General features: G+C 31.9%; 1 protein-coding gene across 1 annotated transcript in view; it reads right to left on the minus strand.

Moving 5' to 3' along the window:
* LOC115888674 overlaps window positions 1-16,931 on the minus strand; it is a 181,839-nt gene that overhangs the window by 27,569 nt on the left and 137,339 nt on the right. Inside the window, exons 8-31 of the mRNA XM_030908455.1 lie at window positions 16,532-16,714; window positions 15,922-16,082; window positions 15,437-15,572; window positions 14,910-15,101; window positions 14,210-14,387; window positions 13,830-13,993; window positions 13,637-13,771; window positions 12,916-13,113; window positions 12,582-12,757; window positions 11,796-11,960; window positions 11,409-11,590; window positions 10,788-10,897; window positions 10,640-10,719; window positions 8,601-8,775; window positions 8,385-8,538; window positions 4,601-4,761; window positions 4,450-4,537; window positions 3,327-3,828; window positions 2,561-2,859; window positions 2,099-2,328; window positions 1,896-2,034; window positions 1,681-1,841; window positions 1,286-1,591; window positions 890-1,088 (exon numbers count right to left, since the gene is read on the minus strand). Of these exons, the coding sequence (XP_030764315.1) occupies window positions 890-1,088; window positions 1,286-1,591; window positions 1,681-1,841; window positions 1,896-2,034; window positions 2,099-2,328; window positions 2,561-2,859; window positions 3,327-3,828; window positions 4,450-4,537; window positions 4,601-4,761; window positions 8,385-8,538; window positions 8,601-8,775; window positions 10,640-10,719; window positions 10,788-10,897; window positions 11,409-11,590; window positions 11,796-11,960; window positions 12,582-12,757; window positions 12,916-13,113; window positions 13,637-13,771; window positions 13,830-13,993; window positions 14,210-14,387; window positions 14,910-15,101; window positions 15,437-15,572; window positions 15,922-16,082; window positions 16,532-16,714 (4,474 nt within the window). The remainder of the gene's footprint in view (window positions 1-889; window positions 1,089-1,285; window positions 1,592-1,680; window positions 1,842-1,895; window positions 2,035-2,098; window positions 2,329-2,560; window positions 2,860-3,326; window positions 3,829-4,449; window positions 4,538-4,600; window positions 4,762-8,384; window positions 8,539-8,600; window positions 8,776-10,639; window positions 10,720-10,787; window positions 10,898-11,408; window positions 11,591-11,795; window positions 11,961-12,581; window positions 12,758-12,915; window positions 13,114-13,636; window positions 13,772-13,829; window positions 13,994-14,209; window positions 14,388-14,909; window positions 15,102-15,436; window positions 15,573-15,921; window positions 16,083-16,531; window positions 16,715-16,931) is intronic.

Genomic DNA, 16,931 nt, shown 5'->3' on the forward strand with positions numbered 1-16,931 from the left:
ATTTGAGTAAAGTTAATTAACCTTAACTAATACCAGCAATTGTAACCAATTATTAAGGTACTTGTTAAAGATAAGTAATAAATCGTTTGTTTTGTCATGGCAACTATGATTTTATAGGGTAATTGTATTAAAAATATGGGTAAAAATAGAAAAAATTGGAATAAATCGCAAACTATTAAAAATACGTATATGATATACTTAATAAAAGTTGAAGAGTTTTGTAAAATCTATCAGAAAAAAATAATAATATATAGGGTGTCCCATTTAAAAAATTTGAGATTTTTTTAATTTTAAGTAGTTGAAATTCATAAATATATTTTGAACACCCTGTATCATTTAACTAAAATATCTTAACATATATCTTTTTTTTTCATCTCTTTAAATCTCTCCTTCCAAATTTTGGTACTCCAATTTCAGAAAAAATGGCACCACTGACAATTTTTACCACACAGCAATTGAACATTTGTTTAAACAAATTAAAATATTAATTTTAGGTATACACCAAGTACAAAAGTATTAATTTTAAGTATATACCATTATATATAAAAAGGTTATGAAATTTTACGCAGAATCTAAAAATAAAATAAAAAATAGGGTGTTGCATTTAAAAAAGCATATGTTATATCCGCCACACTTTTTTGAAGCACCTTGTATACTTTAGAATAATTTTAAAATGTGTATCGTAACCTTCCCTATAACTTTTGTATTTAATTTTTTTTTTGTAAACCTCGAAACAAATGAGATAATGGACTTTACCCTATCGTTAACTCACCCTGTACAGATGAACAGGAATTTAAGTCTTAAGCCATGTTAATCCCCCATTCCGTTCCATCTAAGTTTCTTGATATAGTCCTTCCTTAATTTTTTTATAAAAAAAGTAATTTATCACCTGTACATAAATTTTGTTCGCCTTTGACATTAGTGTTGTTTTTGAAAAAATCCTCTTTTCGTATATACTCGTAAGTAGTTTTACTTTTTCTGTTTTTAGAGCTATGTCTTCGAACAGCTTTTGGCGGTTTGTGAGTTATTTTTTCGTTGGCATTTAGTAAGCCTTTGGCAAACAAATGCCTGTCCAGACTAGATGTTTCCTTCAATAATAATAACATTAAAAGAAGATACACCACAACGCGTCAAGTAATATTAAAGCGCAGTCCACACGCCAAGACTTACCGTACGACAAAATTTCGTACGGTAAGTCGTTACGTGTGGATCAGGCTTTAGACAGACGACATCCAAAAAAATGGCAGAAAATAAAATGTGTTCTGTATATTGTTGCTATTAGTACCTGAATATTGTTTCTGTTTCCATTTCTTTCAAAATTGATAGTGGATAAAGTAAAATTATTGCCATTATTTTTGCCATTGGCTCTTTCTTCAAATATATCCAAGTTCTGATCAGGCTTATTGTTCAACACATTGCAAAATTTGCTTTTGTATTGTTTGTTCTTCGAAGCTAGAGTTGGTATGTACATTTCTGAGTTTTCGTGTTTTGTTTTTTGACTATTTTTTGGTAAATTAATAGGGACGTTTTCTTTGCTTAGTTTTGTGTTTGATTTGCCTCTGCTAGTGTTTGTTTCGACAAAAAATGCGACCTATAAGTGAATTAATAAGAAATATTGATGGTAATATTAAATATATACAATCACACATGGTTGCCATATCTTTCTACTATTCAACTAACCGGTTTTTTATGAGTGCTTTGAGCAATAGTACTTTCAAATTTGAGCAATTTTTTCTGAAAATCTTCTGAACCTCTTCCTGCTTTCTTTGCCACAATTTGCTGAGGTGTCTCAAAATCTGTCTGAGTCTGGCAAGTTTTCAAACTACCTTTACTTTTTTTCCCTAAATATAAAGACTAATTAGAAACTTGGCTTTTAAAAGTATGTATTTCAAAACCTGATGATGCTTGTATTGGCTGAGATGCAGTATAATGATGTTCAATAAAATTTTTAGGAAGACTAGACGATAATTCTGTGTCGTACTTGCACGATATATTTTTTGGCAGGCTTTGCGAATGAGGCATTTTGCAGTTCCCCTAAAACGTATATATAGCATGTATACAGGGTGGGATAAAAAATAACAAACGATATTTTTATTACCTCGGATATAAGTTCTTTTCTTTTATCTTCAAACAATATCTCAAGGGGAGCACTCTTGCAATCAGAATCGTTAGAAATGACGCTTTCCAAACTGTTACAATAACTTTTTGCTTCCCCCCTGTAGAAGTCGTTGTAATCGAGGTTATTCTCGTCCGAAAGAATACTTTCTTGGCTACCCTGTATCGAGTAATTTTGATTCAAGTAAAATGATTCGCTTTTTGGAATTTCCTCTGGAAGATTAAAAGAATATAGCAGAGTGTCATAAAATCATATAAGTAATAGTCCTAGAAGGCTAGTAAAGACTTCAAACAGTCACCAAGAAGGTACGCCGGTAACAACATGAAGAATACTATAAACAATGATAGATGGAGGATATTAAAATCAACCTATCAATTGCTGTAGGTATACTACCCTTATTAGGAATATTACTTTATTACATGAATAAAATAAACATAAACTAACCAATATATTCTTCTTGATACCGATATATTTCGTTATTTGACACACATCTCCTCGGTGGTACGTTCTTTTTACCCTTTTTAATGCTATAAGAAAAAAAGTTATAGTCCTCTAACGAATCCGAGCTAAAATTGCCATCTTCATCTTCAGGATTATTTTCTTCGCCTTTGGCACTTTTGACAGGGAAATTTTTCTCAATTTGATCGTATTTTTTGTTAAAATCCACACTAAATTTCTCTATATCGCTGCAAACTTGTCTGAAACCTTCGTCTGTCGATTTGGGATCGAGATCCAAAAAATAACTACAATAAATATAGTTTGTACGAATATATCTCGACGTGACGTCATAATATATTGCCGTACTATCTCTCTTTCACGTGATAAAACCTGAGGGAAGAGATTATTTTTTTGTTTTTACGTGAAAAAAGTGTACGACAATATATCCACGACATTACATATAGTATTTGCAATAGAATTCTAAGTCTGACGTCACGATGTTACGCTCCGCCCTTTTTAAAGCGACGTAACATGACTTAGTCTGTCAGAGTCGCATTTCTTCACTTCATCCTCTGAGATAAAAAGAAAGGAGTATAATGTTATCCATGTAATCACGCATTAGAAACAAAATTGATATCATGAATCCCCAGATTTTTGACACATTTGAATTTGATTTGAAATTTTATTAAAATGCTTCTTATTTAATATTTGTATTCGAAAATTCCATAATCCAGTTAAAAATAAAAAACAAAAAAAAACAAATTCTACCTACCTGAAACTTTGTCTCTGTTGCAAATCACTGCATTTTTGCTGATCGACAAAGTCAGCAAACTGTCTTTCCTCACTGACAGGACTGACAGGAAGGCTCTTGTGCATTTTGTACTTAGTCAAAGTCTTGTCTAACTTTAATTTTCTGGGTCTAATAAGTGATTCCAGACTCCTTTCTGGACTTTTTGTTGCTTTCTCCAGGCTTTCACGAAAACTTATACTCTCCGCATCAAAATTCACCGTATTTAACCCACTCAAACTCAAAGGACGCGATTTTGAGCAAGTTTTATCGTTATCTCGACTCAAATTGAGTATTTGACTCAACTGAGTGGTGTTTTTTTCGATGTCACTCATGAAACAACCGCACAGTTGTAGATCGACTGGTACGCTTTTGCTAGACGGTACAAAATCGGTGAAAGAAGTACTTATAGATGTGCAAACGCTGCATGGGTCGGTTTTATTGATTGTAGTGTTAGTTGAGGAAGCGTTAGCACTATCAATGTCTGCTGTTTAGTGGAGGTGAGATTACAGTTAGTGTTAGTATACCAGATTAACTCTAAGAAATTCGGAGAAAGTTTCTAAATACATTTTAATGTAAAAATTACGAAAAAATGTTGGTGTCTTCTTCGAAAGCGAATATCTCCAATAAAAATAAAGCTATTGAGATGAACCAAAAAACAAACTATCAAGAAAGGATGTACCTAGATGATAAAATTATTTTTATATTACTTGCTGTCTTAACATATTCCACAGGGTGTTTCAAACTTTGACCAAAATAACAACATTTTGCTTGCCCTGGTATAATTGACAGATGTGAACTTTCATATTTAATTTAGAAAGAGATACTAAAAAGTCAAATAATTTAGCTAGAAATTGCTTAAAAATGCATCAAAATCGGTCCAATACAACAAGATATATTAAATTTTAAGACACATCAAAATTTTAGGGTGCCCGTTTTTCATGGTGGTGAGTGTATATCAAACAGATATATTATGTAGTTTTAATTATCAAAATTTAGAAACTTTCTCCTGTAATTATGACAATATATATGGTAAATATGTTAAAATATTAAATTAAAAAAAATCAAAACACGTTAATGCCAGAATATACAACACTACATGACGTACCTTGTTTCTTTGACCACTTGTCTCTCTCAGGTATATGACTCAAATCATGTATGGACTGGCTGTATTTCAGTGGGCTAACATGTCCAAACTGTAAATAAAAAAACACATATTATATAATTTCTTTGTATTGAATTTCAAATTTATTTCTTACACTCTCTAACTTCTTTTTGGTTTCTGCTATCCTTTTGTTCAATTCTTGTCGTTTCTTTATCGCTTCAGGGTCAGATTTGGTCATTTTCACAGCGTTAATAGCTTCGATATTTTTGTTTCCGCTATTTGTTAAAAATTTAGATGAAAACGACGATTTATTAGCTAGAAATAAATATTTAAAATCAGTCTCACAAAACAGGAAGAATTTTCGATTTATTTAAACATTTTTTCATGGTAACAAAATTCTCGAAATGAAACTATAATAATAGAGTTATTCATTTTTACATAGATCTACTTAAAAAACCGGAAGGTTTAAGTATAGGACATCATATATCGTTGAACAGCAATTTTATTAATCTCTTGATTTTTTACAAAATATACATAGGGTTGAATTTATAATAACAAAGATTTGAGCAATTTTATAGCAAACGGAAATAACTATTTTTGTGCCCTTCCTGTGTAATATCCAATTGATTGATTTAGGCAGATCGAATATATCGACTTTTGTTAACTTATACAGCAAATTTGAACATTAAAAATGTTGAATTCATGATTTTACCGATCAATTACCGTTTATTCAAGAACATGTTTTTATCAATGTTTTTTCAATCAATTTTATTTTTTATCTCGAAAACTGTTAGAGATAGGTACAGGTTGGTATAATAGAAAAATGAGAAAGTAATTTCCAAAAATGTAATAATATACTGGGTGTTCCATTTAAAATAACAACGATGCTATTATTTTTCAAATGAACCGACAACATTGTAACGCTGCACACACGGCAAAATGCTACGTTTAGCTTGATAAAAATCCAGATTAATATTTTTTGTATGTTTATCCACACATTGTTTTTCTTATTACATTTGTAGGACTAATTTTAAATATTATAAATCTTTCCATTGAACTAGAGTAGTGCAAGCGTTACCGAAAATTGATGCAATTCGCATATTTCGTGGAGCGCAAAAGAGTGTCATTTACACCCAGCACAGTCATTTGACTTTTTTTCTACTGTCAATATATTAAAAAAAACTTGTAATAAACTTACAAATTCATAATTTAGAATATCTGTGCTCTTCAAACCAAACCAAACTAAAAAAATCCTTTCTTGATATTACAGAACCAGTATAGACATCAGTACGACTCCCTGCGAATAATGGGCTATTTCAAAAAAAGGGCAGATTTGGGAAAGCTGATAGTTTTATACCTGTATCAACATACATTATTGATTTTAATTTTATTAAATTAAAAGCGGAATTCCGTGGAACTCATTACTATAATTCATTATGAAAACAAAACTATAAAAAAATAAACCCAAAATAGTTTGTTTAAAATACATTTCATCTACATTCAAAAGAGTTCAAATTTATTATATTGATGTTATTTCTATATTGTCCATAATAATAATTAATTTTCAAATGGCTATGTGTGCTGGGTGTAAATGAGACTCTTTTGCGCTCCAAGTTTGTGCAAGACTAATGCCACAGAATATCTAGCTACGCAACAGAAGCCTCGTTACATGTATAAAATTGTAGGTAGCAAAAGGAGACAGGCTTTAAAAGTCTGTCTCCAAATCAGATATTTTGATGTCGTAGTTTCGCTACGACATAATAGAGGGCAATAAATTTAAAAGAAAACAGTTTTCTACAAACAAAATTTAAAAGAATTTTGTGCAGTGTTGCCATTGTGTAATTCATATCGTAATAATCCTGATAAAGCCTACCTTCAAATTTGCTACATCATTTAAACATATTAAAATAGATCAGAGCTGTTTTTTTCAGTTTGCCATGTTAGTTGGAATTAAATCTTATGAGCTAAATTACAATCACTTCCTGACGTTTGATTGTATAATTGAATTCGGCGACAATATAATAAGTATTGTTCTACTATTATGATACCACTTCCTGACGTTCGATTATGTTCATACCAAGTTCATATTGTATAATCGGGAAAAAACGGCGTTATAGATAGCTATGAAATGAATATCACTGTCATTTTATATGTAAATTTATACGGGAAATGTCATCGATCGTCCTTTTCCAGCCAACTGGACGCCGTTTTTTTCAGAAGCATATCAAGTGATACCATAATATAGTACTATATTACGATACATGGCGTTCGATTGGGCTTAAACTTGGTATACTATATCTTCAGTGACATTGTAATATCTTGGTACCATGGAGCATATAAAGTGGTACCTTCTATAGTACCATATTTGATGACATAGCAATGTAGGTACATGGCGGCAATAGGGGGCTTAAACTTGGTATACTACGTATTTTCGGTGACATTGTAATATGATGAGGTACTATGATGCATATCATCTGGTACCATAATATAGTACCATATTACGTACATGGCGTTCGATTGGGCTTAAACTTGGGATACTACGTATTTTCGGTAACATTGTAATATGATGGTACTATGATGCATATAAAGTGGTATCTTAATATAGTACCATATTACGATACCATTTCCTGGCGTTCGATTGGGCTCAAACTTGGTATACTACGTATCTTCGGTTACATTGAAATATGATTGAACTATGATGTATATAAAGTGGTACCTTAATGTAGTACCATATTACGATACCATTTCATGGCGTTCGATTGTTCTTAAATTTGGTATACTACGAATCTTCGGTGACATTGCAATATTATGGTACATTAAAGCATATCGAGTGGTACCATAATATAGTACACTATTATGATATTATTTCCTGGAGTTCGATTGGGTCCAAATTTGGTATACTTGCGTTTCTTTATAAAGATTTGTTTAATTAATAATTTTAATTTATTCTACGAATTTTAATTTATTGTTCGATGTAGTTACAGCAACTTTTATGCCGAACTAATATATTATTAATTGTATCTGTCATTTTTTAAAATCTACCTAGGTCTATATAAATAATGTGGCAAACGGAAGAAATTTGTTATTATAGTATTTTTTAGTTAGTTAACATTTTTTGTACTGCATTTTAATAAATTATTTCCATTATTATTAAACTTATATTTCATTACTAACGTTCCAGCATTAATAAATATTACTATCAATCGCCCTGTATATTATTAATTTTAAAGGTAATTAAAGGTATTTTCTTAGTTAACATTATAAGGTAGTGTATATAAAAAATGTATATGTTTTGTAATAATATACTTAAAACTATTTTAATAGCCAAAGGAATAATTAATATAAGTGTATCTGACAAGAAAAGAAGAATAGAAAGAAACACATACTGCATTAACACAATAAAAGAATGGGATGCCAATTCAAGTCTTTTTGAATCTGGCAACTGTGCATATTTAGCCGAGCTATAAGGCCGTCGACGAGCCGCCCATCCAAAACCGAAAGTTCAAAATTTCTAATTATATTCTGATTATGATATTGTCGCGCCATCTAGTATTCTATTTGTGCAATTTTAGCTCTTTCATTTCGAGTATTTTTCTGTTGCGCAGCTAGATATTCTGTGCTAATGCTCTTTCCAGAAAGTGCAAACTCCATCAACTTTCGGTAGCGCTTGCACCGTTATAGTTGCTCGGAAAAAATTATAATATTTAAAATTAGGTCCAGAGATATTATAAGAACGACAGTGAGTAGATGAACATACGAAAAAAAAAAATAATGTAATTGTAATTTCGATGTTTATCAAGCTAAACGTAGCATTTTGCCGTGTGTGCGCTAATAATATTTTAGAAAGATGGATCAATCACCGGTTCTCCATAAACGTCTAACGTGCCATCGCCGTGAATCACCCTGTATAAAGATTATACATACATACAAGTACTTACAGGGTGTGTGATGTTCAGTTTCAGCTCCAGACATACTCTCGAAAGTCGACTGAAGATACCTTTCTCTATTCACTAATTGGTCCAGAGACTCTGAACTAACAGAGAACAGAGACATTGGATTTCTGTCAGTATTTTCACCGCTTGGAGTTGATGCCTGGAGAAAAAAAAATATAAATAAGTTTTAATTTTTAGGTTTTGTTTTATCCCGAAACATACATCATCATCGTCATCTTCAGAATCATAAGTTCCTGTTGTGGGTTGCTGGATTAAAATCTGGGGAGTTTTCTTTTTCCTTTGCGATTTCCTAAGTTCGTCAGCGTCGATGTTGGTTACTGTGTATTCGTTTCCGCTAGGTGAGTCAGCTAGTGATGGATAATATAACGGTCTTCGTCTAATAATAAAAAATATGTAAAAATATTTTAATCTGAACAATTAATTCAGTTCAAAAAAGTCCTAAATATAATTCTAAACCATTAACCGCTACACTGAATAATCCTCCTTTAGTCGCTAGAGTGGTCTGGAAGACATCTATTAAAACTCTATTACGCTGTACTTTCGGGTCGCTCTCAGCGCTCGGGTAAAGCGAGTGCGTGGCCGAAGGAAATATATATTATATTCCAGAAATCTGCCTAAGGCTTAGCCCGATCCTGTCGTGTTAAGCCACACCCAAAATTCCAAACACACGTGCTTTGATTAAGGCTTGATTAATGTTTGCAGAGTTTCAGCATTTGCCATAAAATAGCGAGAAATTTCTTACAAAACCATATAAATTGTATATCACTGTAATCACAAAACTTCAATCTATTTCCGTATTGTAACGGAATTTTAAATTATGTCTTTATTTTCGAGAAAATTTAGTCCAAACATAAGGAATATTTTGTTGATGTTTGACTGTTTGGCCATCAAAATCTTAATAATAAATACGTTGTGTAAAAATGTGCTACAATACCGATATAGTATAATTCTTTATATTTAATTTCCTTCTTCATTTGTGTAAAAATACCTATCCAGTTTGACATAAAACGTTAAATAGCAAACGCTAATTTTGTAACTTTTTCGGACTAGTGAAATGAACTCTAAATTCTAAATGACAAGTCATTTTGTAAAATGAAAATGTTTAAATCTTAAGTCAATCTGAATAACGTTTAAATGATTTAAGTCTTCGGCAACCAAACATTATTTAAAAAAATACGTGGTAAACATAAAAAAGTAGTATTTTTATACTAGCAGCAATATAAACATAATATTTTCTTGAACCATGCGAGTAGATAAATGTTTTTTTTACAAACTGTAAAAAGATAATGTTTCTTTATATTTTGTAAAAGCACATAGAGCAAAGACTTCTCATTTATGGTGCTAACGTCAACCAAAAATTGTCATTGGCCACTAATAAAAATTTTCTAATATGTATTTATGGTAAATTAGTACATATCTAACTTAATTTTAATATACCCTGCTGGCCATCGAATTTATATCGTCTGAATTTTAATGCGTGTGACAGAGAATAATATAAATGACCGGTTGTCAGACAGAGAAATAAAATCAAAAGCGGCATACAGTGTTGCCGGTTTTTGCGATTGTAGGAAAATATGTGTAGAAAAATATAAGCTATTTTAAAAACTTTCATGTATACTACTAAAATGATGATATATCTAAACTAAATATAATATATTACAGTTGTAGTAAAACGAGTAAGTAATAGTGAAAAATAAAATTGCAACCCTAGATGCAACATTTTTCGTGAACGCCTACTTGTGCGGTTTGAAATTTTAATGCAAAATCCGGCAATAGCTGAGCGTGCGCGCACGACATTCGTTCGCGCTCTCGGCTGCTTTCAAAATAAAAACTTATTTTTCGACGAATGAAGTGATCCATTTGTGCGCGCACGGCAGAGCTGTGTTGGCGAAAATAATGGACGACCAAGAAATAGTCGAGGCTGCAATCATTGTTATGCACAGCTTAGTTATTAAAAAGGAGAAAAATCGAAAACATCGTCGCTGGTGGCAAACCCAAATTTTTAGAAATCGATATAATTACTGCAACAACTTAGTGTCTGAGGAGGGCTATGATCGGTTCAAAAACTTTACAAGAATGACCAGGTCCGACTTTGAATATTTACAAAATTTAATAACACCAAAAATTACGAACAAAAGATACAAATTTTAGAATAGCAATTGCATTAATATCGACATATTCAATATTAATTTTATTTACAAGGTCTTGTCATGCGTTTTTTTTTTATTTTTTAATAATACAAAGAAATATCTCCTATAGCACTATCATCAGTCATTATCCCTCTCCTATTTCTGTCCCTTATAGTAATATTGGGAGATATCTAGAAATTTTCAAAAATTGATGATTACAAATTAACAAAAGATACTAAACAGATAAATATAACAGTACCTTCGATGTCATAGACATAGACTCAACCTTCTTAGTCTCTTGGTATAGCTTAAGATCGGTACCACTATCCAGAGAGCTTTCCTTTGAACCATCTGAGTCAAGCCTTCTATCTATCAGTAAAAAAAATTATGTACATAAAATATATTTTTAGCTGAGAACTAGACCACATATTCGCTGTGGTCATGAAATCAGCCACTTTAATCTGGCTAGTAAATTAAAAGAACTATATATTATGTTTCCTGTTATGTTTCAGGATAGGAATTTGCATTATTTACCTCCTGCTTGAACATCAGAAGTGGGATAATTACAGAATATAACCAATTAAAAAAGAGATGAAATATACCCCACAAATTCACTACAGCGGTGATTTTTTTCAGAATTATTTATTGAAAGTATTTGAAAAACTATGGTAACTTTTTCCGAAAAAAAAATATTTTCCGATTTCATAGCATGAAAGCAGAAATGGGAGGATTTTTTTAACTAACTTGAGATCTGAATTGAGAACCCTCCAAAAAACATAGAAGAAGGATATAAATTCAAACATCGAAATTTTCCCATCAAAAATACAATTATTCGACTAACATTATCTATGGTAATTTGCAAAATTAAAGGCAAACTTACCTACAGCGGGGAATAGGACAGGGTTACCACCATAAAGCGACTGAACTAGAGTAGTAGAAAACTCAGCCCTTTGAGCCCATCGTCCTTTAGGCGCTGCCACGCCTTTTGTAACACTCGGTGGTTGACTAGATTCCTCAGTGAGCTGTTTCTTGGCCCACTGTGGTAATTGACCTATACTAAACCTTCAGAAAAAAACATTTTTTTAGAAAAAAAAACTCTAACACAGTAACCTATCAAAAGTAAATATCTATCGTGCTTTTTTATGATGATGAAAGTGTTTAGATTATTCTGATGACTCTATTTATGGTTAGCGTAACCAAATCGAAATAAGCTTATATTAATCCAGTAAAAAATAAACATTTTAAAAGCAAAAAAAAAATTATATACCTATAATTTGCATCAATATTTGAAATGCCCTCGTATATATCGAAATTACTATTTTCGTTAAACATTTCTGATTCCAGCATTTTTCCTTGTCTCATGGCTTGCTGGCTCAAACGTGCTTGCATTGTTATAACCATGTCGTGAGGTATCCTCCATACAAATATACAACTAAAAAATACTAAATAAACTAAAAATATTGATTAAATACAGTCCACCTCACTAAAAATGACGATTCAAGCTCTAAAAATGATTAAGAGATTAAAATATTTCAACCAAATCTAAACGTACCTACACACATTTTAGAGAAAATCTTCTAACAGAAAATAAGACAGAAGGTAATTACCAACGTACTGAATAAAAAATATTTTTCGTATAGCTCAAACTTTGCTTGAAATATACAATTATAACACTATTCTTTCATATTAAACATACAAAAATTGTAGGTAACATCCCTTGTGTTCACTGTCATGTTTCAGGACTGATATTTACATTATTTACCTCTTACTTGAACATCAGAAGTGGGATAATGACAAAATACTACTCGATTTATGATCGAATCTCACGTAATAAGAACTAAGATTTTGCAATATAAAACAATCTCTAGGTTCATAAATAGAAAGGGATTGGTATAGACATGGACAGATTGCTATATTTACTGTCTCTTTTTTCTGTACGTGGGGTAATAACATTAAGACACGAAAATCGATTACTGAACTGAAGGCTGTCATTTATTGAAGGACTTTGAATCAGTCATTTCTAGTGAAATGGACCTGTATTATTGTAAATTACCCATCTCCACTAGCACTAACTAGTCTTCTACAATCGTTAGTGAACCTAAGTCCAGTAGCTAACTCGCTGTGACCGCACATTGTTGCCATACACTCCCCAGAATAGTAATCGTACACTGATAAGCTTTTATCAGTGCACGACGTTGCCAGATATATACCCGATCTGTCTAAAACTACCTGTAATAAAAAAACAACAACAAATAAACTAATATTCAAAGAATTGTGTGTAAAAATCAATGTAAATTAGATAGTCCATATACAATTATAGTTGTTTTTTTGTTGAATTTGGATCAAATAATAATTATTCTTCAGAACTATGAATTAAGTTATCTTACCTTTATAAGCGTACCATCATCGCCGGTGCTGCCTTTAAAGGTCTTTGTGTGTTTTCCGGTGGTTACGTTGTAAATTCTGACGTTTCTATCTTGACAGGCTGTCAGTACGTGCTTCTGACCCGTGTCCACTTCCATATCATACAGCGTGGTCTTTCCAGTGGCATTATGATCACGCGCAAATTGAACTTTACCATTGAACTAACAAAAGTAATAATATAATAATAGCAGAGATCATATTATACAGTCCTGGACACATATCTCCGTGGTCTGTATTTTAACGCCTGCGACAGAGATAAATATAAATGACCGGTTGACAGACAAAGTAAGTAAAAGAGACAGTAAATAAAAAGAGACATACAGTGTTGTCGGTTTTTACATTTGTAGGAAAATGTGTGCAGAAAAAATAAACTATTTTAAAAACTTTCATGTATACTACTGAAATAATGATAATATATCTAAGATAAATATAATCTAGTACAGCTGTAGTAAAATGAGTAACTAATTGTGAAAAATAAAGTTCCAACCCTAGATGCAACGTTTTTCGTAAACGCCTACTTACACGGCTTGAATTTTTGATGCAAGATCCGGCAATAACGCATAGAAAAAATGTATCAACCCAACTGATATCTCTTTTTAATATAATTGATTTTCCGTTAAGCTGTCTACGTCACTGTCTTACACGTTAAAATCCAGACCACGCTTTTATAGTCTAAGTTTTTACCTCTCCTAGGGATCTAAATATTAAGCTTTTGTCAGCTCCACAAGAAATCATTTGGATATTATTTGAATGATTCAAAAATCGCACTGCTGTAATGCTTGAAGAGTGGTCATCTAAGGTTTGAACAAAATCATAACCCTAAAAATTATTTTCTTAATAATGTCATTTTTTAAATAATTTGTATCCAAATCCTTACGTTTTTCGTATCAAACACATGAATGAGTCGATCCCTACTTGCACTCGCGAGCAAACTGTAAGAAGACTCATTAGCTGAGTACTCCAAACATAACACTTCAGAGTCATGTGCTTCAATCTTGTAAAGTTCTTTCATTTGTGCGATATCATGAATACGTATATTTCCTGTAAAATAACATTGTAAATAAGCAAGATTCTAAAAAGAACTATACAGGATGTCCCATTTTCGTGTGTTTTATGATATTTATTGTTTTGGAATTTATTTTGCTGTTTCTCTTCATTTCTCTTCTTTATAATTCATGTTATTTTTTTAAACGGAACATCCTGTATATTATTTTTTTATTTGATTTGTCCTGTCGTGAGCTTTCTAAAAAAACTTACCTGATCTGTCTCCAGACGCTAAGTGTTTTCCGTTGGGGCTAATCCTTATAGACCTTACACCATTTTTTCCATCGTATGATGTTTGATCGGGTTGTTTATCGTTTGTAACAGTTCCAGATATATCTAAGTCTTTTATGTAAGACAGATCCTTGTCTATATACACTACTTTCAATAAATCCTGATAATACGGAGATATATAAATACAAATAAAAATATAAATGATATAGATATAGGAAAACCAATAGAACTTGACATGTACGTCATCAATGCCTTCGAAACTATTGCTAAATTAATTTTCTAATAAAAATTCAAAGATTTTCCTTGATTTAAGTAAGAACAAACTTCGGATTGTCAAGAGGTTTTTAACAGGACACTGTCTCCTCAATGAACACGACAGAAGATTGAAGCTAAGAAACAACTTCTGCGGGGAATATGAGAAAACACCGGAATTCATCACTGAGTGCGCCGAGACGGCAAATAATTGTGCCACAAACTTTGCTACGACTGATATCGGAGATGGAAAACTAACCTCTGCAAAACCGTCTCAGATACTGGCTTTTGTCCAAGCCCTGAAACTGTATAATGAGTTATACCTGAAGATAAACATTCTACAATATTGTGACGTGCATTCGTCAAATATTTTGATGACGTACCCATCAACTTTTCACTGATTTTCCTATAAAATTGACTGGATACTCACGTTACTATAGACGTTCTGTTGGTACATTCCACGACTGTTTTTCTCGTTCATTTTGTCTAAAGTCCAGACCCTGATCGTATCGTCTGAGCTACAGGTCAGGAAACTTCCTGGAGGCAATCCGCTGTTCTGGGGTGCCATTTCCACACCCCATATACACGCTGAATGGTATAGAAAAGAACATGACTTTCCCACCTTTAAAAAAAACAAAGAATGTGGGTATCTACTTTATTGGATAGAAAATGACACACTGAAAAGAATGACATATCATATGTCAACTTTTGACATCCGACTTTAATCATAGAAAAGAAATAAACATAATTCCGGAAAAAGCCGAACCGATCCGAAATTATCAAAAGCTTTGGGACGCGACCGTTGCAAGAATAGCGCCAAATAGTGTTTACATTGTCCTTATGGGCACTTTCCAATCTAAACTTGTAAGAACTTGCAATATTAAATGATTTTATTATTAGAAATTCCACCGTTTTTAAAAACTCTTATAATAAACTTTAGCACCACTTTTTACTTACCCTTTTAATGTTGAAAACATCCCAAATATATATAGAGTGATCGTTGTAAACTGCTGTTAATTTATTATTAGTTTCGTCGAAAGTTATAGCTACAGTGTCAGGATATTTGGCGTCTTGAGGGGGCGAAGCCATATGCCTATAAAAAACAGTAAAATACCACACGATCGAAAAAAAAACGGCGTCAAACACGGCTGGGAAATAATAATCGATAATAATTTTGGCGAGGTCAAGCCCTAGACGTCGTTTACTTAGCCCGTACTCTTATAAATATTGTAATTTTTTCTTATATTGTGTAAAAATTATTTTTAAATAGGGAAGTTTAAAATTTGAGAAAAAAATATTTTATCTTTTTAGTAAATGAAATCTAGAGATTGACCTAGCCAAAATTATTACCGACTGTCATTCCCCAGCCGTTTTTGACGCCGTTTTTTTTTCGGTCATACGGTATCAAATCATAGTAAGACTTAAATCTTTTTGAAACTTACTGTATATTAGTTCCTAAAGATACATCGACGCCTAGGTAGTGACATCTAGGTAATGTCGTGATAAACCTAAGTGTCGTAGGGTCAAAACACCTTATAATACCTTCCGCGCAACCCACAAAAATATGTTTTTGACCTACTGTAATACAATTGGCACTGGTTGTCTGAAAATCATAAGAAAATATTTTTTTTTTCAAGTAAAATACAGTCCATTTCACTCAAAGTGGCAATTATTCAAATTCAAGAATATTTACTAAAGATGTAACAATGAATTCTTGCATATTTGAAAATGTACTAAATAAAGTACAAAAATTTTTAGATGATAACATCTTTTAGGTTAACTGTCATGTTTCAGGACTGGTGTTTGCATTATTTACCTTACTCGAACATTAGAAGTGGGATCATAGTTGCTTGATCAAATCTACGGAATTTTCCCCAAAACTAGGAAAAATTAAGGTTGTGAAGAAGAAAAATTATATTTTTTTTCCAAATTTCAGATTTCTTATTGTAGCAACGTCAGTAAAAATACCATTTTAAAAAGATTTTAAGATATTTTGTTATTGAATAATCACCATATATTATGAAATGGGGTTTAGAGATTTGTTTAACTCACCCTTAATTCTACCCACTTATCTAAAAGTCTTCTATTATTAAATTCACAAAGCAGTCCGGACCTGGTGATGGCGTAAGTACTATCGCCACACTCTCCTTTGCCACAAGCTACATCACAGAAATAATTGTTCCTTTGCTCACCCAGTATGGCCGACCTGCCCATCAAAGGTACCGCTTCTTTGTACTTAGAACATAACACAAAGGTATCATTAATATACACAGTGTTCCATATATAAAAACGAATGAACCAGAAGAGATACAAAGATGATCAATTTAGAGAAAAGTTGATGATAAAAAATTATTTTTCGCAAAAAAACAAGACATCTAAGCCTATTAAAGATGCATATATTCTGAATCTACATAAAATTGACTACAAATACTGAAATTTTCATAATTTTATG

This window comes from Sitophilus oryzae, unplaced genomic scaffold, assembly GCF_002938485.1.
Source record: "Sitophilus oryzae breed Bouriz unplaced genomic scaffold, Soryzae_2.0 scaffold_806_pilon_pilon, whole genome shotgun sequence".
Classification (NCBI taxonomy): Eukaryota; Metazoa; Arthropoda; class Insecta; order Coleoptera; family Curculionidae; genus Sitophilus; species Sitophilus oryzae.